General features: G+C 37.5%; 1 protein-coding gene across 2 annotated transcripts in view; it reads right to left on the bottom strand.

Moving 5' to 3' along the window:
- Runx1t1 (RUNX1 partner transcriptional co-repressor 1) overlaps positions 1 to 26,029 on the bottom strand; it is a 140,770-nt gene that overhangs the window by 26,161 nt on the left and 88,580 nt on the right. For both annotated transcript variants that reach the window (XM_090339053.1, XM_090339054.1), the window contains 4 exons: positions 25,827 to 26,008; positions 12,080 to 12,330; positions 6,238 to 6,323; positions 5,477 to 5,678 (listed from right to left, as the gene is read on the bottom strand). In XM_090339053.1, the coding sequence (XP_090195179.1) occupies positions 5,477 to 5,678; positions 6,238 to 6,323; positions 12,080 to 12,330; positions 25,827 to 26,008 (721 nt within the window). The remainder of the gene's footprint in view (positions 1 to 5,476; positions 5,679 to 6,237; positions 6,324 to 12,079; positions 12,331 to 25,826; positions 26,009 to 26,029) is intronic.

A 26,029-nucleotide genomic window follows, 5' to 3' on the forward strand; every position in this document is an offset into this window, starting at 1 on the left:
TTCCTAAATAGAAATCTAGTGGCTCAGCAAATAACGGTACACATTGACAAGTGGGTTTGAATAAAGCTAAATAGAAACACCTGCACATAAGTATATAGTCACTAGCCTGGACATCTTTCAATAGTTTACAGATGGGGGCAATCTTTGTCAGCAGAGGAATTAACAACAAAAATATATATGAAGCTCAAAAACAAAGTGCATTCATGATGAATCCATGTGGTTTAAGAACTGAAGAAATGAACTAACAGACACTTCTCAGAAGTAGTACAAAGCCTAACCATAAAAGAACTGCAAATCAAAATGGCACTGAGATTTTATTTTACCTCAGTTAGAATGGTCATCATCAATAATACAACAATGAAAACTGATGAGAATTTGGGGGAAAGGGAATCCTAAATACTGTTGGTGGGATTATAAACCAGGGCAACCACTATGGAAATCAGTAGGAAGATTCACCAGAAAAAAATTAAAAGTATACTACAATTCAGCAATATGACTCTTAAACATTTTCCAAAAGGAAACAAAAAGATATAGTAGATGTACATAATACCAATGTTCATTATGTAGCACTATACATAAAGCCAACGTATGGAAATAGTTCAGAAAACTATGGTCTACGACTGATAAATAGTCAAGAAAACACCATTCATACATATATATGTGTGCAGACATGTTTCATAAAGATGAATGAAATTATACCACTGACAAGGAAATGGATACAAGAATAGATTTGGAAATTATCTCTTTAAATTTAGCAAGCCAGGTTCAAAAGAATAAAAGCCACATGTTTTCTCTCTAGACTTAAAATATAAACATTCAAATAAACACAGGAATGTGCATATGCATGTATGTATATATACATATGACTTAACTATGATATATACATGTGTGAGCTGCCATGGTGAACTCCTTTAAAATTGACATACACTAATACAAAAATAAGTACTGGGAATCTGAAAAGTTTTCGTTCTTCGTGTAGGTACTAGTAGGAGCAGGTAGATGTACAGAGATGGGTAAAGATGGTGAATATAGTCAAAGAACTTTATGTAGGGGTGTGAACATGGAATAAGAGAACTTGCTGAGACTGCTGTGTGAAGGGGGAGGCAGGAGCTGGGTGGATGATGCAGGGGATGATTCTGATCAAGATGCAATGTATTCATAAATGGACATTGTGTACATAAAACAGCACCCCATGGTGATAGATATTGATGAAAAAAGTTTTAAAGAAAAAAAAAACACATAACAAGTAAAATTCACCAATTCTTACTCTAAACATCACAGTATTCATATTTTTTTCAAGTTCAGGGAGCTAGGTATTGGTAGCTCTTGCCTATATTCACAGCTGATAGACTGAGAGTAGAAAGGTCAAGACATGAGGCCAACCTAGGAAAAAAAGTGTGTGAAAGACTGTATCTTGAAAATAACCAACAATATGAGTGAGAACACAGAATGCATCTACTGACAATAAAGGCCTCTACTTTTGTTAACATTTGACTACTGCTTTGCAAGTTAATTAAAAATAGTCTTATTCATCAAAACTCTATTATATGACTATTTTTTTTAAAGGACACATACAGGAAATGCCACCAACTCTACTTATTCTGTCACTGACATAGACTGAAGCCTTCACATGTAAATGATTCAGTTTCTCTACTAGAATCAATGGGCAGGATAGATGGTCAAACCTATAGGATATCCAGTCCTAAGAACAGTTTCACAAGATTCAGGTAATGGAAAAATGGTTGGCAAACAAGCTTACTCATTTTTACTCTTTTTACTGATGTCCTCTGAGTTCACATCAAATATTTAAATTAAAAAATAGGAATAATAGACATATACAACATGATAAAGGAAAATATGCTCATTTCACACATAGTGGGTGGATAGTTTAAAGATAAAATATATGCATAAATCTATAATAAATACTATTTTAAATAAAAGAAAGAAAACTATGAATAGACTCCAGTCATGGAGGTGTGGCTTTCAGAGCTTTCTATCTTACATGTCCTTAACAAAAGCATTAAATAATTTTAATCCTATTAAATTGTATGTAAATACTTATAAAAATAACAGAAAGAAAATGCATAGTGAAACCATAAAATAAGTCTAGTATAATCCAAGACCAGGAAAAAAAAACAAAGTAAACTGGAGTTATTAGTCAGTAATCTCTAATCTTTTCATTATGCATAATTGATATATTCAATTCCAAAGCTTGAAAGGAAGACTTAGAAAGTACTTTATATAAATAATCATTGTCCAGGATTATAAACTACCTGTGTTTTTAATGATAGCCATAGCCCTAGCTCCAGAAAACTAAGCGTTTCAAAATCAATGAGCAAGGACACAGAAGAAAACAAAATATTTTACTAAAAACTTGCAATTGTATATGCCCTTTTCCATCTCTTCCAATAGACCTTCCAGTATAGTGAGCAATTCAGAATACCTTTCCTTTCATAGTGCTCAACATAAAGCCTGACTTGACAATCAGTAATTAAGAGTTTATTCAACATTACCACAGAAGAAGCCAAACTACATTTTTTTTTTTTTTGCGGAGGGGGGGTCGTCACGGGGCTTGAACTCGATCTGGGCGCTGTCCCTAAGTTCTTCAGCTCAAGGCTACAGCCCTACCCTTGAGCCAAGCCCCACTTCCCATATTCTAGAGGTTAATTGGAGATAAGAGTCTCAGGTTCTTTTGTGCCCAGGCTGGCTTTGAACCTTGATCCTCAGATCTCAGCCTCCTGAGTAGCTAGGATTATAGGCATGAGCCACTGTACCCAGCTTCCTGCTACACATTTTTACTTCTAAAGTTTCCTTTGTCTTTAAGCCTCTTCATTGTTTGTCTACATTAGATAGTCACAAATGTCCCCTTCATTTTTTTTTTTCTTCCTGGGTACATTTGCCATGATTAATCAATTTTTGTCCATGACAAGAAAATAAATCATGATGTTTATGATATTTTGCTTCAAATAGATTTCTTAAAGTAAATATTGGTTGAAATCAAATTTAAGTCTGGTTTATTTCTTACCTTAACATAATCTAACAAATACTCTTGGATTTTAAAAATCTTCTTGGGCTGGGAGTTTGGCCTAGTGATAGAGTACTTGCCTCACATGCCTGAAGACCTGGGTTCGATTCTTTGGTACCACATACACAGAAAAGCCAGAAATGGTACTTGTGGCCCAAGCTGCAGAATGCCCCAAAACAGTGCTCAGGCCCTGAGTTCAAGCCCCAGGACTGTCAAAAAAAAAAAAAAAAGAAACAAAATAAAAAATCATCCTTTAGTTTGGTGGCCAGTTGCACATGTAGCTACTCAGGAGGAATGAGGTTTGAAATTTGCTGAGGCTAGAACTCTTATCTCCAATGAACTTCTGAAAAGCCGGAAGTAGAACTATGGCTTACTTGGTAGAGCACTAGACTTGAGCCAAAAAATCCCCAGGGATAGTGTGTAGGCCTTGAGTTCATGCTCTTGGACCACCACACACATACTCACATAAAAATCTTTACAATGAGCCTGTGGAATAAGTTAACTGCCTTGGAAATTTTCATTCCATGTTATTGCGATAATGGGCTTTCCACATTCAGAAATGAGGAGAAATCCAGAAATCCACAAAGAAAATAAAACTGTTAGCTAGGAATATTTTGAATAATAAAAATAAGAAAACAACAATAACAATAAAATAAAAAATTAATAAAATAATAATAGATCATATATTTCAAGTTTTTAATTTTTATCCATTGTCTCTATGTTGCCAAAACTTGTCAGTCACATGCTTAATCTCCATTAGCTTTTTTTCTTTCAGGAAAGATTGATCTAATATGATTTATCTGACAGTTTCAAGCTAAAGGTACAAGACAAGATGAATGCTTGCAGAGTCACATAATTCATTACTAAGTTTTCTCAGACAACTCATACCCAGAGAACACCACCAGGATGAACAACAGAATTTATTATTCATTTATTTAGAAGTTTGCAAGTCATGAAAAAGTCTTTCAGGTTGAAATTATATTTCAGTATCTGAGGAATTATACCCTATTTGCAACCTCACAATCCCCAAAGATCAATTGTAAACAGAATTACAATACTAACACTTAATTTCTATGGCACCATTATATTAATAATCCAACTATATAATTAGAATGAATAAGCAATCTTAGATCAAATCATTGGAAAAGAGCTTTCTTATCAATTTTCAAGGATTACCAGCAAACTATGCTGCTTTTAGGTCATTAGTAGAGAGAGGGTTTGAATTTTGGGGTGGTTTTTATTTTTCCTTTTAAATATAAGCTGCAATTGTATCTGAAAACAAAAATTAGAAAACTGCCAGGAGTCCATGACTTTTTGTTTTAGTCTTAGTTCCTCAGGAGGTTGAGACCCAGTTGAGGCCCAGTTAAAAAAATCCAAAAGATTACATTTACAAACTAACCAGCAAAATGCTAGACTAGACATGTGGCTCAAGTGGTAAACCACCATCCCCAGGACCAGCACATAAATAAAAACACACTCACATATGTGGAGGGCTGTACAATACTAGTGTCTCATGGAAAAATCCTCTACAAACTTTGTCAGATGTATAGAAGCCTGCTGGATATAATGGTTTATGATTATAGCCTCAGCTACATGGGAAGTAGAGGTAAAAGAATGGTAGTCTGGGGCCAGCCTAGGGCAAAGTGTTAAGATCTGTCTGAAAAGTAGTAAAGCAACAAAGGCTTCACATGTACCTCAAGTGATAGAATGCTTGAAAGATATCCTGACTTCAAACTCCAGGACTGCCAAAAGAAAAAAGAAAAAAATGTACAAATAAAAAAAATAAGAAAACAAAAAGTAGAGAAGCCTTCAGCACCTTCTGTGACCTGGGGTGTTTGCAGGTTTCAGGCAGGGTCAAACAGGTCTACTATGAAGAAGCACACATTTCCATATTTCAACTCTGACTCAACCTTGACTATTCTGCCTTTCCATTCATCTGCAGAATGAGTTCGAGCTCAGTGACCATTTCTTTCTCTGCCAATCTGCCTGTCTTCCTGAGAGAAATTGTATAGGAAGATAGTCATATAGAGCATTCATCGTCCTTAAATTCCTTGTGTACTGTGTGCATGTGTGAGTGTGCATGCAAGTATGTACGTGTATGCGCATGCATGTGTGCCGGTCTTAGGGCTTGAACTGGTACTGTTTCTGGTTTTTTTCACTCAAGGCTAGCACTCTGCAACCTGAGCCACAGCTCCACCTCATGTTTTTTGGTGGTTTTAAAGATAAGAAACGCAGGGACTTTCCTTCCCAGATTGTAGAATTCTCAGATCTCAGCCTCCTGAGTAGCTAGGATTACATGCAGGAGCCACTGGCTCCAAATATCCCAAGGAAGAAAGGAAGGAAGGAAGGAGGGAGGGAGGGAGGGAAAGAGAGAGAAAAAGAAAGAAAAGAAAGGAAGGAAAAGTCCAAAGAGAAGTATCTATTGGAGATGCTCGTCTAGAGAGAAGGTACCTAATGCAACTGGATCTGGGTTGACAGGACTCTGCTGTCTGGAATGGCTACTGGTACTGCTGCCGCCTTTTTTCAAGTCCTCGGCATCACTGTAGCGACGGATCCAGTAATTCAGTTCCTCCCGGTCGGCTTCCTGACATCGCCTCAGGACGGTGAGAGATCGCCGTGTTTTTTCTACCATGTCCATGATGCAGTTTAACAGCTATGTGGGAGACCCGGGTAGGAAAGAACATACCATTGCCATGAGTTAAAGAAGTTCAGGTCAAATGAAACTACTTTGGGACAGTGAATGAAAATTCAACTTTCTTCCTGAAGCTTTCAGTCTAACGGTTCACACTATTAGATTTTAAATTAGACTGAACAGGTGCGCCATTTCAGCAGGCTGCGAAGATTCAGTAAGAGGTATTGTTGTGAAATGACAGACAGGCATTTTGTGTTAAAAGTATTACACTCACTATGTCTACCTTACCAAATACTAAGTCTATTAGTCCATAAACTAATGACCCTATACTGCACATCAGTAGTAGCATGCTACCCCGTCTTTCTCCAAGATCTAGCTATTCACTTAAGTGGCTTTCATACCAATTTGGAAATCAAATTCCGTACTCTACTTCAACGAGGTCACAATTGCTACTTAAAAAAAAATGAGAGCAGGACATTAAAAACAAAATCAAAGCTTCTCCAAGCTTTTCTTTTGTCAGATGACCTCATTTCAGCTGCTGTCAAAAAACTTTTAACCCAAATGACTATTGATGTCTTACATGATCAAGATGTTTCCACTCTTCTGCCCATTCTCTGTCTGTTAGTCTGTGATCGATCATTTCTTCTTGACGCGAGCCATGCAACCCTACAAATGTAGATAGAGAAGAAGGCTTTATCGCCTGAAAGCACTTAGTGTTCCATCCACATGGTGACAGGTTTCACAGCCATAACCACAGGAGCACATTCAAAGCGGAGAACATGTACTTGTTTTTTTTTTTTTTGTTTTTTTTTTTGGTGAGGAGACATGAGTCATACTTAAGATTTAGAATGTCTTAAATGATAGAATCTTCTAGAAGGAAATTTAGAGATCATTTGGCTAGAAGCCTTCATTTTACAAATAGAGAGCAGAGTGAAGTGATAATAAGTTTAGAGATAGTTACCCATATAACAATCCCCAATTAATAATTAAAATATATTATGCCAGGCAACAGTGGGGCTCACATCTTTAATCTTAGCTACTGAAGAAACTGAGATCTGAGGACTGAAGTTCAAAACTAACCCAAGAAGGAAAATCTGTATGACTCTGATCTCCAACTAATCATCAAAAGCCAGAGTGTTGCTGTGGCTCAAGGCAGGAAGGACCTTGAACTCAAGGTTAGCCTTCAACACACAGTGACACTGTGTTCAAAAAATGAAACAAAGATTGAAATAAATCCTCAGTAAACATGAGAAACCAAAACTGGGGTTTCTTGTATTTAGAGTAATAACATACCCCAGTAGTAGATGGCAAGTTTAAAATGTGCAAATGCAAGGGTTAAATCCCTAGCAGGAAATAAATAGTCCTCATGACAGAAGCCACAGGCAGGCAGTAAGTATATGGTCTCAAATATGACTACTCTGAATTAAAAATATAAGGCAGGGCAGAATAAGTAGTTTTCTGTGTTTGTTTGTTTGTTTTTGTGGGTCATGGGGCTTGAACTAGGTCTGGGCACTGTCCCTGATCTCTTCAGGTCAGGGCAACTGTCCTACCTCTGGCATTGTCCCTGGGCTCTTCAGCTCAAGGCTACCACCCTACCCTCGAGCCAAGCCCCACTTCCCGTTTTCTAGAGGTTAATTGGAGGTAAGAGGTCCTTTTGTGCCCGGGCTGGCTTTGAACCTTGATCCTCAGATCTCAGCCTCCTGAGTAGCTAGGATTACAGGCATGAGCCACCGCGCCCGGCTGAATAAGTAGTTTTACATGAGCAGGGATATGCTTTTCCAAAACAAGTATGATTAAAAAATTTTAAACTTTAGCAGAAATTTCAATGATACACAGATTAAAAATAGACCATGAGAAAATAGCATGGATAATATAAAAGTTCCCTACATGCTTTCAATTTGTGAAAATATAAAAATTAAAGATGAGGGAGATAATCTTTATGAAGAAAATCTACATACCAGTTACAATTTGACATATCATAGAGTCAAGCCAAGAAACTAAAATCCCTCATGTAAAGACCACTGCATTAATGTTCCTCAGAATTAAAGTAATAGTACTGTGGAAAAGTAACTTGTAAGTTACAGTATGAAAGGATGTAAGAAGTCTCATTAAATGTTCACTAGAATACCCATTCTCTCTGTCTCACTACCATGATGAGCTAGAAGGCTATGGCCAGAGATGTCAGAAGATGTCTCTCTCAAACTTGTGGGCAAATCTTTTCACATTCTACCATGAAGAGAAAACCCTGGTTACTGGTATTATTTCCCATTCTAAATGACTGCAGCTTTGCTTTGCTTTGCTTTGCTTTTTTTTTTTTTTTTTTTTTTGCTTGGTCCTTTGCAGTTCTTTAATATTTACTTTCACAGTAGCTATTTCCCTTAGGTAAAAGAGCATTATGTTCATTTCTTAGAAATTCAGTCTCAAAGAAGTTACACAAGTAGCCAAAACTTCACAGGCTAAACTCATACAGTCTAACTCGAGATCCCAGCACTGGCTTATACTAGGCTCCAAGGGTTAAGTGAATGAAGCTCTAATTTCCCAAGTCCTTTCCAAGGTTTTTCATACCTTTACTTGCCCTTTTGACTGCAGCTTTTCTTTTGGTGGCTATTCTTCCCATTACTACCTCCAGTAGCAAATTTAATCGGCCTTAGTATGGGATTCTAAACAGAGAATCTCTGAAAGCATTATGTGTGATTTACATGCCAATAAGTTATAAGACAGCATATCCACTTTTTGAAATCTTAATGGTTATTATCCTTTCTTTTAGCAGATTTAGAGGGTTAACTAAAGATGAATCACATGACTACATCCTGCTAACCACAAAAAGAAGTTTAATTATAACTAATGGAAGTGAACAAATTTATGAAAGCTTTCTCAGGCTGAAAAAAAATAAAAATCTGATAAACACAAAGCACTTTGAACCATTCCTGTCCCATTAAATCATACTTCAAGATGAATTTTATAATTTAACATTGCCAATGCCACCTATTGGCAAAAAAGTAAAACTGCAAATATGTATTATAATTTGCATAATAGAAAAGACATTGGGAAAGTAATATTTGTTTCTGTTCTGTTTGTTGTGACTATTTCATGTTGAAATGTTTGCAAATATGTAATTTTTGTTGACTTACTTCTTGCCTGTGTTTTAGGAAGGAAAACAGTAGTTAAATTAGTCATCACAGAAAACAACCAGGAAGTGATAAGAATAAAAATATGACAGGGAATTCCAAGATAGTGGCATCTAACTATTTATATCTCTTTAGAGACCAAGAGCGATAGCCATATCAAAGGCTTCAAAAAGTCTGCCAGATACTTGTGGCTCACATCTGTAATCCTTGCCTACTCGGGAGGCTGGGATCCAGAGGATCATAGTTTTAAGGAAGGTAGGGAAGAAAAGTTCATGAAATAACAGCAGAAAGCTGTGTTGCAGATGTTGCTCAAGTGGTAAAGCACCAGCCATGAGCAAGGCAAGGGGAGTAAGCAAGAGGCCCTGAGTTCAAATCTCACCAAAATTAATCAGACTGGTTCAATAGTAATACCTGCTTTATATAACATCTAGAATAACTAATGAGCAACAGTATGTCTGTAGTTAATGATGGTCTATAATATGCAACAATGTTGAGCTTCACCTCTTTAAATGATAGCATTAAAAATGTATTAGGGGCTGGGAGTTTGGCCTAAGGGTAGAATGCTTGCCTAGCATGCACGAAGACCTGGGTTTGATTCCTTGGTACCACATACATAGAAAAAAGCCAGAAGTGGTGCTGAGGCTCAAGAGGTAAAGCTCTAACCTTGAGAAAGTCCAAGGACAGTGCTCAGGTCCTGAGTTCAAGCCCAAGACTGGCAAAAAAATGTGTTAGATCCCAAGTATTTGGTGATGAATTATAGGATTCATTTATAGCTTGTGAACTCTCAAAGATAAGGTTAGGTGGGATGAAACCTATGAAAGGAAATAATAAAATGAATAAAAAGTTTACATGCATTATTTTGTCTGTTTCAGATATTTAAATATTCAGCACCACACAACTTTTATTTATATTATATCACCAGAGGGATATAGTGGGGAAAACAGCTCAAAATCATTAAAGAGCACATTTTCAATTTATGAGAAACTTGGCCCTAATGTTAAATTTCAAGTGTGGTTAGGTTTTAGGAGATTTGGGGCAAAATTCTAAGCTTACTTCTAAGCCAACACTATTCACAAAGTTGTTCTATGAAAGGAATCTAGTGAGCATATGTCCCTACATAGATAGACACTTATAAATCATACCTGGCAAAGAATACCTTTATGACACTTTTTACATTTCAAAAATGGCAGCCTGATATACTATTATAATTTGTTATGTATACATCAAAATTTTATTTTACATTAGCACCCTCTAAACTCTTGCCAGACTTTAGTGATGGCTAAATAGCTACACATATTTATAGAGATTAGCACTATTAGTTTTACAAGCTAATATAATTAAAAGGTAAGGAACATGGCTTGAAGAAAAATCACATAAAACCCATGGATACAAATATAACATATAAAAGCACATTTTTCATTATTGGATAAAAACATAATCATTGTGTCTAAGCGTAATTACTTTCTTGCTGATAACTTTAGAGTGCATAGTACCTAATATTTCATGAAACAGCATTTGCTGCCTGAGGGACAGCCTATTTTCTCACAGCTACAACCAGGATCCCTTGAACTGATCTCACAGGGACTGGTGGCTCCACTGCTATTTAGAAGTGGGCAGTCGTAGTTTTCTAACTTTAAGTCACAAATCAATGGTAAGTGATGTGCATAGAAGGAGATTGTTATCACATTTGATTTCTGAGGTCAAAATATCAGTCTGGATTGAGAAATAGCACAACCACTTTTGAAAGCTCCTCAGAAATGGTACCTGGGAAAGCATTAGACAGATTGGCTATTAAGAAAGCACAAATTATATGCTTAGCCATTTGTTTGACACACCATATAAATGTGGAAATTACTGTTGTGGAGAACCAGAAGTAACGATTTACTATCTCACAATTAAAGCCTCAAATCATCTCCCCCCACCCCAATCCTCACTCATTTATTTTTCTTAACATTTGGTTGAGGGCTTTGTATAGAATGGCAAAAAAGACCTTATAGATGGCAGTCCCTGTTTGCTAGTAACCTACTTAAAAATCTCTGCATATCCTTCTACCTGCCTAGAATGAAAAAAAAAATCTGTAACTATTATTTAAGCAGTGCATGGCTGGTTGGTTACATTCCCCAAAGGTTTGCATTCTTTGCTCGATTTTCTGGCTTTCTATTTGGACTTCATCCTTTGTTTGTTCTAGTATCCCACCCACCAAATCGCCCATGTTGTCAAAGTTTGCCAACAACTAGTTATTCAATAAAGGAAGGCATGCTGGTGGACGAAAGAGACACAGGAGATGGGAAAAGAAAAATGGGCTAGCTACTGCTCTGTTAGACTCAGCATGAAGAATTTAAAGGTGTTCCAAGAATTGTACACTCACTAACCAACTGATACTAACACTTCCTGCCATGATCACATATCAAACTTACCTCATCAGTTTTATGCAATGAAGTAATGGACACAAGTAAATAAAACATATTTGCCCAAACTCACTCCTTCTATATTCTACTGTTTGACAACACTAACTTTAATCACTGGTATTATAAAGAAAAGAAGTGAACATTCCTGAAATACCACATGTCAAAATAAGCCACAGATAGCCTTTCATATCAAATCCTGTAATGTGGAATATCATGGACACTAGAAACACAAAAATTAACTTTGAAGTAGAAAATCTGATGAAAAAAGAGTTTAAAAATATATCTATGGTAGACAAAGTACATATGAAATTTTTCCTGTGAAAAAAGAATTCAAGCTAAAATTCAACTTGCTTTTATTTCTATAACTAGAAATTTTATATTATGTCTTGATACCCTCCTCCACATACATGAAATGTTAACTTACACCTTCAAGAATATAAATGATTGCTGGATGATCCTATAATCCTAGTTTCTTAAGAGGTTGAGATTTGAGGACTGAGGTTCAAAGCCAGCCTGAGCACACAAATCAGAGAAATGTTTTTCTCCAGTTAACCAGCAAAACCAAAACAAAACAAAACAAAACTAGAAGTGAAGCTGTAGCTCAAATGGTAGAACACTAGCCTTAACAAAAACATCAAGCAACAACACAAGTCTCTGAGTTCAGTGCAAGCAAGCACACACACGTGCGTGCACGCGCGCACACAGACACGCACACATACGATTATGTGCAAGAGACAGCATATCAGTTTTCTCATAAAGGAGACCATATAAAGAAAGAAGAGTTTTTCACCCCTAGTAGATGTCATGTCTCAAATATAGCTGAGAAAAATCACCCAAGTCTTTAAACATCCGAGCTTTAATAAAATGAACACATACTTCATCTTACCCATAGGTCTGTTTCTGTCCCTGAGGTCCCTGTGGCTGGGGTGTCGATAGGAGTCCCTGTAGTGGTGGGCAATGGCCATATCGTCCAAACGGTAATGCTGAGGTGGAGGTGGGGTGGGGTGAGGCAGGCCATTTGGCTGGTAGGATAAGCCATTATTTGGACTATACCGTTGGCCTGGGCTAATAGTGCATGGCCGCTTGCTTGGATGTTCTGAGTGCAAAGGCTCTCTGTCAAAGCCATTTTCTTTGGTTCTGAGGGGAGAAGGAAAAAAAGAAAGAAAATTTGCTTCACAAAGGACTCAGATTTTCATGTCAGAGCTAGTAATATTAAATGAACATTCCTTTCTTGGCGAGGAACTTTCAGAACTCAGCTTCCCAAAAGACCTGGGGGAATTCCCTGCAATCCAGACTGAAGCCAAAAATGATCACGTGACTGACAATGGAGAAAACATTTCACTTGTCATCAAATTAGCGAACACACTGAAGTTGCAGCTCATGTGGATAAATTACAAATATAAGGCTACCCAATCTCTTTCTGGAGGTCTGTTCATGCAAAGAAGCATACCTGATTTCTATAAGTTGTCCTAAGAACAACTGTATTGAATGAATGAAGATTAATCAGCATAAAACATATTCCACCTGGCATCTGATGTTCATGTCAGAGAACACCTCAGAGATATGTTGTTCACTACCACAACCATATGTACCAATTTAAAAATGCAACCTAATTAAAATTAAATAGAGCTTAGATCCAATTATCCAGTAGCAGGTACTCAAGAGCCACTCTTGGTTTTTAGAGGCTACAGAATTGAATTTCCATCTTTGTCCAAAGTTCCATTGGAACGCCATAACCCGACTGAGCCAGTAGTCCAAGCACTGAAATATCTCCAGTGATATCTGGATTCACCAACATTTCCAATCACCAGTCCTAAGAATTGCTGGGACAAGGAGGAAAACCTAGGTCAATGCTTTTCCTCTAATGTTGAGAAAACGCATGCCCAGAGAGTTTGCATATCCTTTGTGGGGTTGACAGAACAGGTACACCCTGACTGCCTCTCAACATAGGATCCATGTTGCTCTGAATTTGGCTTTCGGATGCATGCATTCAATCCATGAGACTTGGTAACTCTTGGGTTATGAAACAAAATTAGGGCTGAAAAATACCTCCTGGCTATCTATCTATCTATCTACATGTGTGTGTGTGTATATATATATATATACTACATATATTTATATGTATCTTATTGCTTAGAGAGAGTCTTCAATATAGAATAGAAACAGATCATCTCCAAATTTAACTGAAGTTCAGTTCTCAAACTAAGTTTTCACTCAGCAGCTAGCTCTCCTCATCAAACTAGCACTTTATCCTTAGATCTATGGGAGCATTTTCTCAGGGAAATGGATCCAGATTCCCAAGAGTCTTCTTTGTTTAAGTTGTCAAGATGATAGTTATAGAGGTGTTAAGACATGTGTGCTTTCCTGGCACTGGTGGCAGTTTTCCTCTGACAATACTATAGAAGAACATTTGAATGGAGCTAACCAGGGATTACCAGGATTTTGCCATGACCGTCCTTTGCATTCCTACAGGGTAGAATCCCAGGGACAATTTACTCACACCAGACTGAGGTTAATCATGTTAGAGATAGAAGACATAATCACCTAGGGAATGGAGGGATATCTGTACTGTTTAGTATGCAAGAGGCATATAGCTACCCTGAGCTAGAGAAGAATGCACCATTCCAGAAACAGAAGACTGGTCAATACTAGAAATGACAGCACTGCACGGTCCCCACAAAAGTGGTGTCCAGAAATTTCAATGCTGTTCCCATTAAGTATGTCTCTGAAACATACTGACTCCATACATATTGATCATTGGTATCAGACAAAAATACCCAGTATAGCTCAGACATTACCTAAATGCATTGCTTTAAAATAATTTTTAAAAGTAAAAGGAAGCATAATAGCTATTGATTTATCTTTTGCCTATGCCTATGTGATTCTAATCTGGATTTTTCACATCCTATACATTTCTGAATAATACATTCTGACATTCAATGCATATTACCAGCGTAAATCAATTGGAAAATATTGGAGACTATATTAGTAACTATGAACACAATGCTAACACAGCACCTACCTTACTGGCAGTGAGGTGTAAGGGAAAGAGCACTGGACTGGAAATCAAGAAAACTGAGACCTAGTCCTGGCTCTTCCACGACTAGCTGTATGACCTTGGACTTAATCTCTTGGGACCTCAGTTTGCTCATCTGTAAAATGAAAGGGTTGGACTAGATCAGTGGTTTTCAAACTCAGCCTCCTGAGGGGCTTACAGAATTCTATAGGCAACAACAACAACAAAAAAAACATTTTCCCCAACCAATCAAGATTCAAAGGGCCAAAGAAACCCACTTATGCTTATCTGTTTCCAAAATTGGAGTTGTGCCTAAGATTTCATGTTTAAAGGAAAATGTCTGTTTCTAAAATCAAGTTTGAAAACCACTGGGACTAGATGGTTTTTTGAGGCCTTTTCTGGTTTGTAAACTTGACAATTATTTCCTCTTATAATATTCTAATTATTCTGGACAGCTAAATCACGTAGTTCTATAGATCAAAGCACACAGTCAATAGATTTCTCACCACACCATACATATGCAAGTCGACCAATTTATTTCTTTTTTTTGAGTATATTTTTTGGAATGAAATTTTAAAGTATCTTCCAAATGTCTCTGCGCAGCTCTTGAAACATTTCTATATAAAAACATCCATTTGTATGCAACCAGCCCAACTGACAACTTTTCCTGTTCATTTTAATGGTATCAATAACAACATTCAACCCTAAAAAAATCATTACAGTGTTCTAATTTGCAATGTCTCTTCTTCAAGTGAGTGGTCGTCAGTATTATTACTTTCCAGACCCAATTGTATTCGAAGAGAAAAGAGCATTTTGTAACTCCAAGAACAGCAACAAAAGCAGAGGCAGTGATATCCTAAGAAACAGGGGTTAAATCTTAAATTTGCCTTCTCCCCTTTGGCAGGTTTCTATTCCTTGTATTCCCATACTCTGAGAGCTAGTAAAATACAAAGCTCATCATTTCATGGACAGTTATATTTCACAGCAAAGCATTGAAACTTCTATGACTCTCAAAAACAAGGCTGTAAAAGGTCTTCCTAGCTGTTGCTCCTGTTGTTGGAGTCAAAATATAAAGCTAATGCAAGTCAATGGTTGTTTGTCTAGAGCATAATTAAAACAAGTGGGTTGGTGTTTATCTCTTTCCTTTTTTCTTTTTTTTTTTAAATTGTGCCAGTCCTGAGGCTTGAACTGAGGGCCTGAGTCCTTTCCCTGAGTTCTTGTGCTTAAGGTCCTCTTTATTACTTGACATGCCTTTGAAAACTCTGGACATATGGCATTTCTAACAGAAATGTGGGAACATTCTATTTGTCTGTCTGCCTGCCTGCCTGCCTGCCTGCCTGTCTGTCTGTCTGTCTGTCTGTCTGTCTATCTATCTATCTATCTATCCTGTCTGTCTGTCTGTCTATATGTTTATTTTTGAGACAGGGTCTCCACCAGTAGCTCATGTTGGTTTACAACTCATGACCACCTGCCTCATCCCCCCTCAATGCTGGGATTGCTGGTGTGTGATATCCCACCCACCTTTGGTTTATAAAATTTAACTATGGATATTCTATTTCCCTACAAGAAGGCAATACTCTGAACATAATGTCAGCACTTCAACATTTAGCCCAATGTTGTATTTATTAAGGTCAGACATCCTAAGCTTAGAACACAAAGGTTGTAGTTACATAAACTTGTCATTACTTAGCTTTCTGGCCAGAGCTTACTGCTCAATAAAATCAGGCATAGAAAATGATAATGGGGACTGGGAGCGTAGCCTAGTGGAAGAGTGCTCACCAATCACGCACGAAGACCCAGGTTCGATTCCTTGGTACCACATATATAGAAAAGGCTGGAAGTGGCGGCTGTGGTTCAAGTGGCAGAGCACTAGCCTTGAGCAAAAAGTGTCCAAGGACAGTGCCCAGGGCCTGAGTCAAGCGCCAGGACTGGCAAAAATAAAAAGAAAGAAAAAGAAAGTGAAAAAAGAAAGAAAAGGATAATGGCAGCCTCAATTTGAAACAGCAACTTCATCTGTATCTTATCCCACCGGAGGCCACAGCTTTTCAGTTCAATTATAGAAACTGCAAACTATTTGAAAAAGAAAGCAAACATTTCTGAAAAATCTGTATGAAATATCTAACAAGTTATGATTGGCCTGACTGCACTGATAATTCTTAGAAACAGTGTATTAAATATCATAACATAATTCAAAAAGAAGAAAGTGTGAAAAAATCTGCTTTAACGTTTAGATGACAGGTGGAATAAAAGAACAGATCTCCCAAGTAAAACAAACTACACAGAGGCTTTCTTCCCCCTTGATGAAGATGTTATTACATGGAAAAAATATTAATGAAGAGATATCTAAGCAGACTATATTGATGTATGCTTGGATTCCTAGCAGTTGAGAAGCTGAGGAAGATCTAGAGTTCAAGTTCAACATGGTTTACTTATCAAGTGGGGAAGACAATATTAGCTACATATTAAGATCCTCCCTCAAAAACACAGAACAACAAAAAAGACTTTGTGAGGAATAAAGTGGGCCTAGAATAATTTGAGCCTGGCAATTTTAAAGAAGTAGTTCAAATTTTAATCTTAGTCTTGTTTTAAATAAACACAGGAAGTATCTCAGCTATTGACTTATTTAAATTACATAAAGCATTTAAAAGTAGACGTATTCCTAATCTACAGGTTTGATGCAACTACATTAAAATCATAGTGACTTCCTTCATTGAAATAGAATCAAAACATCTTACAATTCATTTAGAAGCAAAAAGAGACCGTCAATACTCAAAGCAATCACAAAGGCAAATACTGAGGGTGTCATAATTCTTGACTTCCAGTTGTACCATATATTATTAAAGTAACCAGACATGGGACTGGCACAGAGACAGACATGTAGACTAACTGAGCAGAATAAAGGATCCAGAAGTCTGTACATCTGATTCCTGACAAAGATATTAAGAAAATATATTGGAGAAAACACAGCCTAATCAATAGTGCTAAAAAGATTCGATATGCACATATGCAAGAAACTAGATCCCTAACCCTTACCTAATATAAAAAATAAGCATAATTGATTATGACTATAATATGAATCCTGAAACTTCAAAAGTACTGCAAGGAAACGTATGGGAAACATTTGAAGATATAAGCACAGGTCATGATTTTCTGAAGAGGAAATAGCTTGGGAAATAATAGCATGAATTAAAAAATGGGATTGCATCAATTGAAAACATTCCATAGAGTAAAAGAAACAATTACCAGAGTCAAGAGATAACATACAGAATTGGGAAGAAAAAACCTTGCAAGCTATTTATTAGACGAGGGCTTAATATCCAGAATATATAAAGAACAAAAAGAACAAACAATTCAATCAATAACTGAGGGAATTACCTGAACAGAAAGTTTTGACAAATGATCAATGAGTACATAAAAAAAATGTTCAACATCCTTAGCCATTAAGGAAATGTAAGTCAAAACAATGCCAAGGGACTTAGAGATGTGGCTCATGTGGTATTGTGCCTATCTAGTAATCACAAGGCTCTAAGTTCAACTCCTACTACTGCAAAATGAATGAAGGATCAAATTTTGAAGCCTACATTGAAGAGCCGAGCATGTTGGCAGATGTCTGTAATTTCAGTATTTGAGAGAGGCTGAGGCCCACTGATCAAGAGCTGTGCATTAGTCTAAGTTACATGAAAAAAAAAAAAACTCTGTCTCAATAGAACAAAAACCAAAACTAGATTGGGATTCCATCTCACCCCAATCAGAATGGCTATGATCTAGGAAACAACAGCAAATGCTGACGGGGATGGTTCTCGAGGAAAGTGAACCCTCCTACTCCGCTGCTGGGAATGCAAATGGGTGCCACCATCATGGAAATCAATAAGGAGGTTCCTCAGAAGTTTGAAAGTCATGTTCCTCAAACATTTCAAAGATTTGCAGGAGGGTAGAGGAGAGAAACAAGAGATAGTAACGGGATGAAAATGATAGATGCATGTCCATTTCCATATGTGTGAAAATGTCACAATGAAACCCGTCATTTTACAGTTACTATGTGTTACTTTTGTAAACGGTGCATGTGTTAATCTGGTTTTGTCTTTCTTATGTATCCCATTTTATACCTTCTACCTCATCACGTTATGAGAGATTGGAAGATCGCTACACAAATGAGCCCCATTGTCCATCTCAACAACTCCCATGGCCCAGGACCTTCCTGCCTGCCTCAGAACACCATGGGTTACATCACTTCTCACTTGCTCTTTGCCACCATGGCTATCACCTACCCACTCTTCCCTATTGACTCTAGGTCTTGAGCAGGAAGGAGTAAGACGGTGGACTAGCAAACAGGCCTTCCTTCACATTATACACACATGCAGTTTTGTGAAGGTTTTCCATGGGATTGGATGGAATGGAAGGGAGAAAATCCTCCCTGCTCCTGGACTTAATTCAGTAAGAAGTCTCTCCAGAAATTGTAAACAAACAGGTGAGCTTAAATAAGAATTTCACATTATATACATTTCTTCATGTTGAATAATGTATCTGAAACAAAATAGATTACAAATTCCCCTGCCTCCTTGAAAAGAAAAATCAAATCTAATTCTTCATGACAGTCTGTGGCGGGTTTTGTGTTTAGCTAGCACTCTGAAGCAAGTACGATGTTTAGATGATGGAGAGCAGAGAAAGTGAGGTTAAGTGCCACAGATCCAGCACTTCTGGGCCACAGGAAGAGCAGCACCTTTAATTTCACCATAGCAAAAACAAAACAAAAGACAAAAAAGAAACACCTAGGAAAGGGTTATCTCTCCTGAGCTGCATGCTAATGTCCTCAAAAGTAAATAATGACAGGCAATGTTTGCCTCTCCAGACACATAAACATGATGCCTGGACCTTCATAAATTGTGACATGCAGGTTCACGGAGCCACCTGAGCCCTCCTCTCCCCACGGAAGGTGGGGTTCTGTCACATGTCTCTGAAGCTGGCCATCTGCTTAACAGTTACACTGCCTGTTACTGGATTCCCCCTGTGTGTCCTCATCTCTGCCACTGCTGAAGTATTCTATTTCCCTTCCTGCTGCTTACAGCTACCCTTTTGTATTTCTCATTTGTCATCACTACATTCCCCATTGGAGCACCACCCCTTCATTTTTTTCTAGTCAATGAGCCAGTCTCTATACTTGGTCTCTGGGCTGCTCATGACTAATTGTTATATTTTGAAGCTGCATCTTTTAAAATCAAATCCAAATCAATCAATAGATAGATAGATAGATAGATAGATAAATGGATAAAAATTCTTGGTGTGGTGGGGGAGGGGTTATATGGGGGGTCATTTGATACATCATTGAAAACAACTGCATTAAGGACCTGAGACTCTTATCACCAATTAACCTCTAGAAAACCAAAAGTGGGGCTTGGCTCAAGGGTAGGGCGGTAGCCTTGAGATGAAGAGCTCAGGGACAGCACTTAGGCCGAGTTCAAGCCCCATGACCCACACACAAAAAAAAGAATTTAGGAGAAATCTTTATAAGCTAATTTTAAAAAACAGTGAGAAAATAACCAAGTGACTTGTTCCTTTTTATAATTATAGAAGGAATCACGTAGTTATTGTTATAATTAGAAGAAAGGCATAACATAAGAAAAGCCTAGATTTAATATATTTTCTGTGTTTATTTCACGGCCCATCATTTTGGAATTATTTAGTCTCATCTTTAACTCGACTGGAACAGTCCGAATCATTCTTATAACTTGCAATTTTGAGAAACATTCTATTATTTTAATTTGTTATTTATTGTTAAGAAACTTAATTAGTCTTGTACATCTTTAAAAAAAACTGCACTAAATTCAGTTTGAATTCAATTTGAATTGTGGAGCAGACTTTTGTTTTCCTTACAGTGTTTTGCTTTGTTTTGGTTTCATATAATCAGTTATGTATAAGGTACTCTTCTGAGCTTTGGGGAATACAAAGACAAGGAAGACATAACCCTCCATAAAATTATGATTTAGTGCTAGGATCAAATCCAGGGTGTTGTGCATTTGATACAAGCATACTACTACAGAATTTCCATGCCTCACTTTTTAAAGACGGGACCTCCATTTAACCAAATTGGCCTGGAACTCAGAATCCTCCTACACTCTACTTCCGAGTGCTGAGATTACAGACTTACCCTCTTTACAACAAAAGATGACTTGAATTGGAGCTATGAGAGGTATAGATTTTCCTACAGGATCTGCACACAAAAGCTACACAGTAGTTAGTATAAATGTGCCATGGGAGATCAAAGAAAAAGAAGATTATTCCAGTATGTTCTCTCAAAAGAGCAGAAAGTTTGGCATGACATGGAGTTAGTTTTGAGTTGTGGTTCTGCTGTTTGCTAGCAATATGATTCAGTGGGGTTAACTTTGTTGAGCCTCAGTGTTCTCATCTGCCAACTGGGGGGTTTGTCTGTCTCAGAGATGCTGAAAGGGCACTAGGAATGAATGCATCCATAGGACCTAATAGAGCCAGCTCATAAAAACATTGTATTCCCAAGTCCGGAAGCCAGATTGGAAGAGTGAACTGTGCTCTGCTTTTAAGAATATAAGTGTCTGAGAATCTAGGGTTAGAATCTCCTCAGTTCCTCTTATAAGCCATGTGACTTCAGACAGCATCCTGATGCTGTACAATAACATAGTTTAAAAACAAGTGCAATGGAGCTGGGAGTTTGGCCTAGTGGTAGAGTGCTTGCCTAGCATGCACGAAGACCCGGGTTCAATTCCTTGGTACCACATGCATAGAAAAAAGCCAGAAGTGGTGCTGAGGCTCGAGTGGTAGAGCTCTAGCCTTGAGAAAGTCCAAGGACAGTGCTCAGGCCCTGAGCTCAAGCCCAGGACTAGCCAAAAAACAAACAAACAAGTGCTATATGTTAATGCGTGAATTAAATAACTCAGAGGCCTGGCACAACTTACATGCTCAGTAGATATTCATCATCATTGCAAGTATTTACGACTAAGAAGCTTGGTCTATGACACGAATACAATCATCATTCACAAGAAATATAAAGAGAGCAAAAGCAAAAAGCACAGAGACTACAGAGCTTGGTATGTACATTTCCAAGCAGGGCAGAACCTAGTAGAACAACAAGAAGTAAGGCTACAGGGGGATATAATGGCACATACCTGAAATTCCAGGTACCCAGGAGGCAGCGGTGGGAGGGATACAAATTAAGGTTGGAGATGTAAAGAGTCCAAAATGTCCTCTATATTCATGCTGTGCTTCATGTCATTTAATGTTGTTTAACTGAAGTAGTCCCTCACAGTTGAGGGACTACAGTAAAAATATTACTACTACAAAGGTGGCTGTGCATTTCTTGAAGCCAAGTAATACATAAAACATGCAAGGGACAACTAGAAAGCATGCCATATAAAACTCCTACTTTTTTTTTCCTACTAAAGGCAATATACCAGACAACATTGATTATTACTTGCAAAGTCAATCATGTAATTTCATGTGAAGTATATCTACCTTTTCTCATTAGAAAGACCAAGTTCTTGAAATTTCATTCATTTTACAGAAAAGGAGAGAAACTGCCTACTTGGCTCAGCTAGCATGTGATGCGATTGAGATCTCATACAATCAACCAGCTCAGTTCCAACATGATTACTTGTTGCTGCTCCAGCCTATGGCATTTTCTAATTCACTCATTAAGCTGGGAAGTCAGGTTCACCATGTACTTTCTATCAATGAAGACTTAGAAAGCCTCAAAGTACCTGACAGTGGCATTTACCACTTGAGTAAATTACAAAAAAGAAGTAGATGAGGAAGAGTCTAATGGAAAATTAGTAGACCTTATCTTAAATTCTGTCTGTGAAAAGATCATTTTCTGTAAATATGTTGGTGTCTCCACTAGGGTGGTGTATGAGTTTGAGCATGCTCTCTGGACTGTGTTTTCTTCAAGCATAAACAGGAGTTGACCTTGTGTATCCACACAATCCCTCCCTGTTGACAGACTATGAATGAGCTTCTAAGGCTCAAGAAAGTCTTACTTAAGAAAAAAATTAATTACAGGGGTAAGAGGAAGTACATACTAATCCAGCTATCTGACCTCAGTGATAAAGTCTAGAAGGGTTGGATGGAGGGTAATGCTAAGCACAGTCACATGAATATAAGGAAAAGGCTACTTCAGGGAAGGGGACACAAATAGATAAAGAAACCCAAGATGATTTCATGTGGTTTCCTTAGTAAGGAATTCCTGAATCAGAAAGATAGCATAGCTGACGAGATCACAATATTAAAGGCATATAGTACTACAGAAAAGCATCTATGTCAACACTATGAGAAAGGAAAGAGTGCAAGGTAGAGAGCCAAAGAGCTCAGGGACAGTGCCCACACCCTGAGTTTGAGTACCATGAATGACAAAAAGAAAATATCAATAGAAAAATGAGAGAGAAATGGTTCATACAATATAAATACAAAACAATAAGGAATTTTCCAAATCAATAATTGCAATCACCTTGGCAGTCTCTATGATACTCTCTAATGCTCTTTTCTCTCCCCACACCATATGAAAGCATTCATGGCAAAGAGCAGGCTTAACATAAACATTAACTTCTAATCCATTAAATGGTCACATCATTAAACTGACTCTAGAAAAGGCTTCCATCCCCATCTTCAACAAGTCCCTTCATAGAATGCCAAGATTGAAGGTCTAGTGTAAATAAAGAACCTTTCTTTTTCACCCTCTGCACTCTGAGACTCTAGAATTCAGCCTCCTGTAAATCTAGCAGTACTAGTGTGAATCACTGGCACCAAACTTAAACAAAACAACAAATCTAAGTTCTTTCTTTAATGTTTGGAGAAGGTGGAATGGGTAAAAAGTGTTTTTAAATAGAAATTATTCTTTCCTAACCTTAATTCTAAAGTGTTTGACTTTAGATCTCCAAGTGCAGTATTAGTATTCAGGCACTCTCCCCAGAGCCCCCCCCCTTTTTTTTAAAGGAACGTGTGAAAAGATTTCACTGTTTTATATTGGAAAAAGTAAAGGGAGAAAAATTCAAGGACTCCCTTGGAGTATAGAGATTTCTCTACAAATAAGAGGTAATTAAAAAAGAAAACAATACAGTCTGTGACATATCGAAGGGTGAGAAGAAAGTTGAACTTGCCAACAGCCATCCTTGACTATTGAGGATCTAACTAAGGAATTGTCACAGAATTTAAATTCCTAAAGTTGTAAACAAAATATGAAGTGCTCTTTTGTTCATGACATGGCATGAACAAATTACCAAAATGTGTTTTCTCCTCAGGTGTCAGTTTTTCCCTCTTTTAGTGACTGATGGCTCCCAGTGTTATTACAGAAACAGATTGATCTTTTTAATGAGCCAGTTTAATAGACTCCAAAATTTCACCGTGGCTGCTCATCCATGTCAGACCATATGCACCAACAAAACATCCAGTAAAACAAAAAGCTCGGCTGTCAGACAGCTCCATACTCTATAAAATTTCATATAGTGGTGTTAGATGTACAAATAAATAACCAGAGAAGAAGAAAGTGCATATGCAAACAAGACACAGGAAAATATGCAAAAAATACTGCAGAGACCCATATTTTCTTGGCTCTGCACAAATTCCCACAAGATAAAATGTATTTACAAACATACTCTCATTACCTTTCCTCCTATTTGTAAATAGGGAAACTTACTTATTTTGCTGTCTTTTCATTATTTAACATGTAGTTTAGGGTTCCAATTGAAAAAGAATGTCACATCCAAAGACTAACCATATGAATCCTGACTTCAGCTACTGTTCATGAACACACACACACATACACACACACACACACACACACACACACACACACACACGCACACACACACGCACAGCATCAGATCAGAACAGGAATGCCGAGAATCTGTGCAATTTAATATGAACTTTTCACAACAATGTTAACATACTTCTCAGAGTTTACTTCAGGATTGTCTGAAGAAAATTCTAGTAATGCCACATTAATATAAAAAATAATGTTGTGCAAGAGCCAGCGGGGCAGCAGGGATGGAGGAGGGGGGAAGGAGGAAGAAAAGGCAGGAAGAGAGAAAAAGGAATCAAACTAAGTTTTTCTGTTCTCTGATAAAGTTATTTGGCAATTAGGAAGTCTAGCTTAGGTTGTGTCATTTTCAAGTCTGGCTGCAAGTTTATCTATGTATCATACCTATATAAACCTTCGGTTGAACTTTCTCCTCTCCACACAGAAAATTTCTTCTCAGTTTATCATTGAGGCTCATTTTAGGGCTTTTGCTATGTTATTCTGGAAACATGGAGCTGAAATATCTCAAAACTTCATGTAGTTCTTGTTAATAGACTCCAACTGCTTGGGACCATACCTGTCCATCATCTGTCCTTGAAGGACCACTTGGTGGTCAGTTTCATAGAGACATGCCACTCAAGCACCCAACTTAAACAGTTCCCTTTGAAAGCTAACTCACTCATGCACTCTACAATATGACCAACATAACATACTTCACAAGAATACCAAGTGTGCTGGTAGATTGTATAGGTAAATTGTGTAAGGAGATGAATCTACAATATATCAGAAATAAATTAATATTTAACTTTTTGCCTAAGGAATTTTGAACTATTAAGAATCCGCTATATCTGGAGGAGAAACATTCTAGAAATCATAGCTTAAAAACTGCTTAACAGAAGATTATGCAATAACTGTATGTAAACTGGGTGGCAGCCACTATTACACTTAAGAGAGTTAAGTTGGTCACAGGTCTGTGTGCAGTTCTAAAGATCTTAAGCTCTTGCAAACCTGGAACATAATTGCTAGAATGGAAACTACTCAAATGCTATTTAAAATGCAGCTAAAGATAACAGATCAGTAAAGAAGAAAACAAAACAGTAAGTTCTATAATAGAATTTCTTTCTTCTCTGTATTTCACAGAACTATGCAAAAGCTGATAAGGATTTATGCCCTTCTATGAAAAAGAACCATTCATGAGGCTGAAACATTCAAGGAATAATTTTAACAATATATGTGGGAATTTGTAGAGCTTAATGGAGTAAAGACCTCTCTCTATTTCTTAGAACCCACAGTAATGAGAGAAGAGTATCTGGTAAGATAAATATTGGCTGATAAAACCTCATCTGTTAGCTCCAATACGTAACTAATGGGCACTCAGCTTATCTAACTTTCTAGTTTTTTCATAGTTCATAAAGAACCTCTTAGTTCTCTCATTACTGTGTTTATTGAGTAGCATATAAAGTTTAGTTTGAAGAAACTTGGAAAAGCAACTTTTATAACATTGGAGAAAAACATATGTGGTTGGGTCAAACTTTTTAATAAGTGAGAATTTGAATGCTAACATGTATGTAAAAGAGTATCAGTGTCATCTTGCAGATTTGAATATCATTCACAGACATCTTTGAGCTTTTGTGTTTGTTGCAAGTTGCAAAGAATAACTTTCACAAAAGCTGAAGAGACACCAGCCAGGGATTTGGTGTTCTATAAAAATCTCAGACCAAAGCAAGATAGTCAAGACAACCATAGTGGCTAGCTGCTATTCTGCAAGAGATGAAGGCTAGAAGCTTGAATGTGACAAAAAATATATCCTCATACCACAAGAAGAAAAGGTAATCATTAGTTCAGAGTCCTCCTCCTCACCTGTCTGGAGTTCGCCTCTTCCCGTTTTCGTTCACATCGAGAAGCAGCTCTGAGGAGTCAACAGGGGAGGTGGTGCTGGCATCCAGAAGCAGCTGTTCATGCTGGGCGAGGTACTGGGCAGGGTTTTGTTTGGCCAGTCTTGCACAGTGGAGGAGCTCACGCTGTAGCAGTGGCAAGTTGGCCTGCAAGTACATGACAGGAAT

This window comes from Megascapheus bottae, chromosome 9, assembly GCF_031878675.1.
Source record: "Megascapheus bottae isolate mThoBot1 chromosome 9, mThoBot2.hap1, whole genome shotgun sequence".
Taxonomy (NCBI): Eukaryota; Metazoa; Chordata; class Mammalia; order Rodentia; family Geomyidae; genus Megascapheus; species Megascapheus bottae.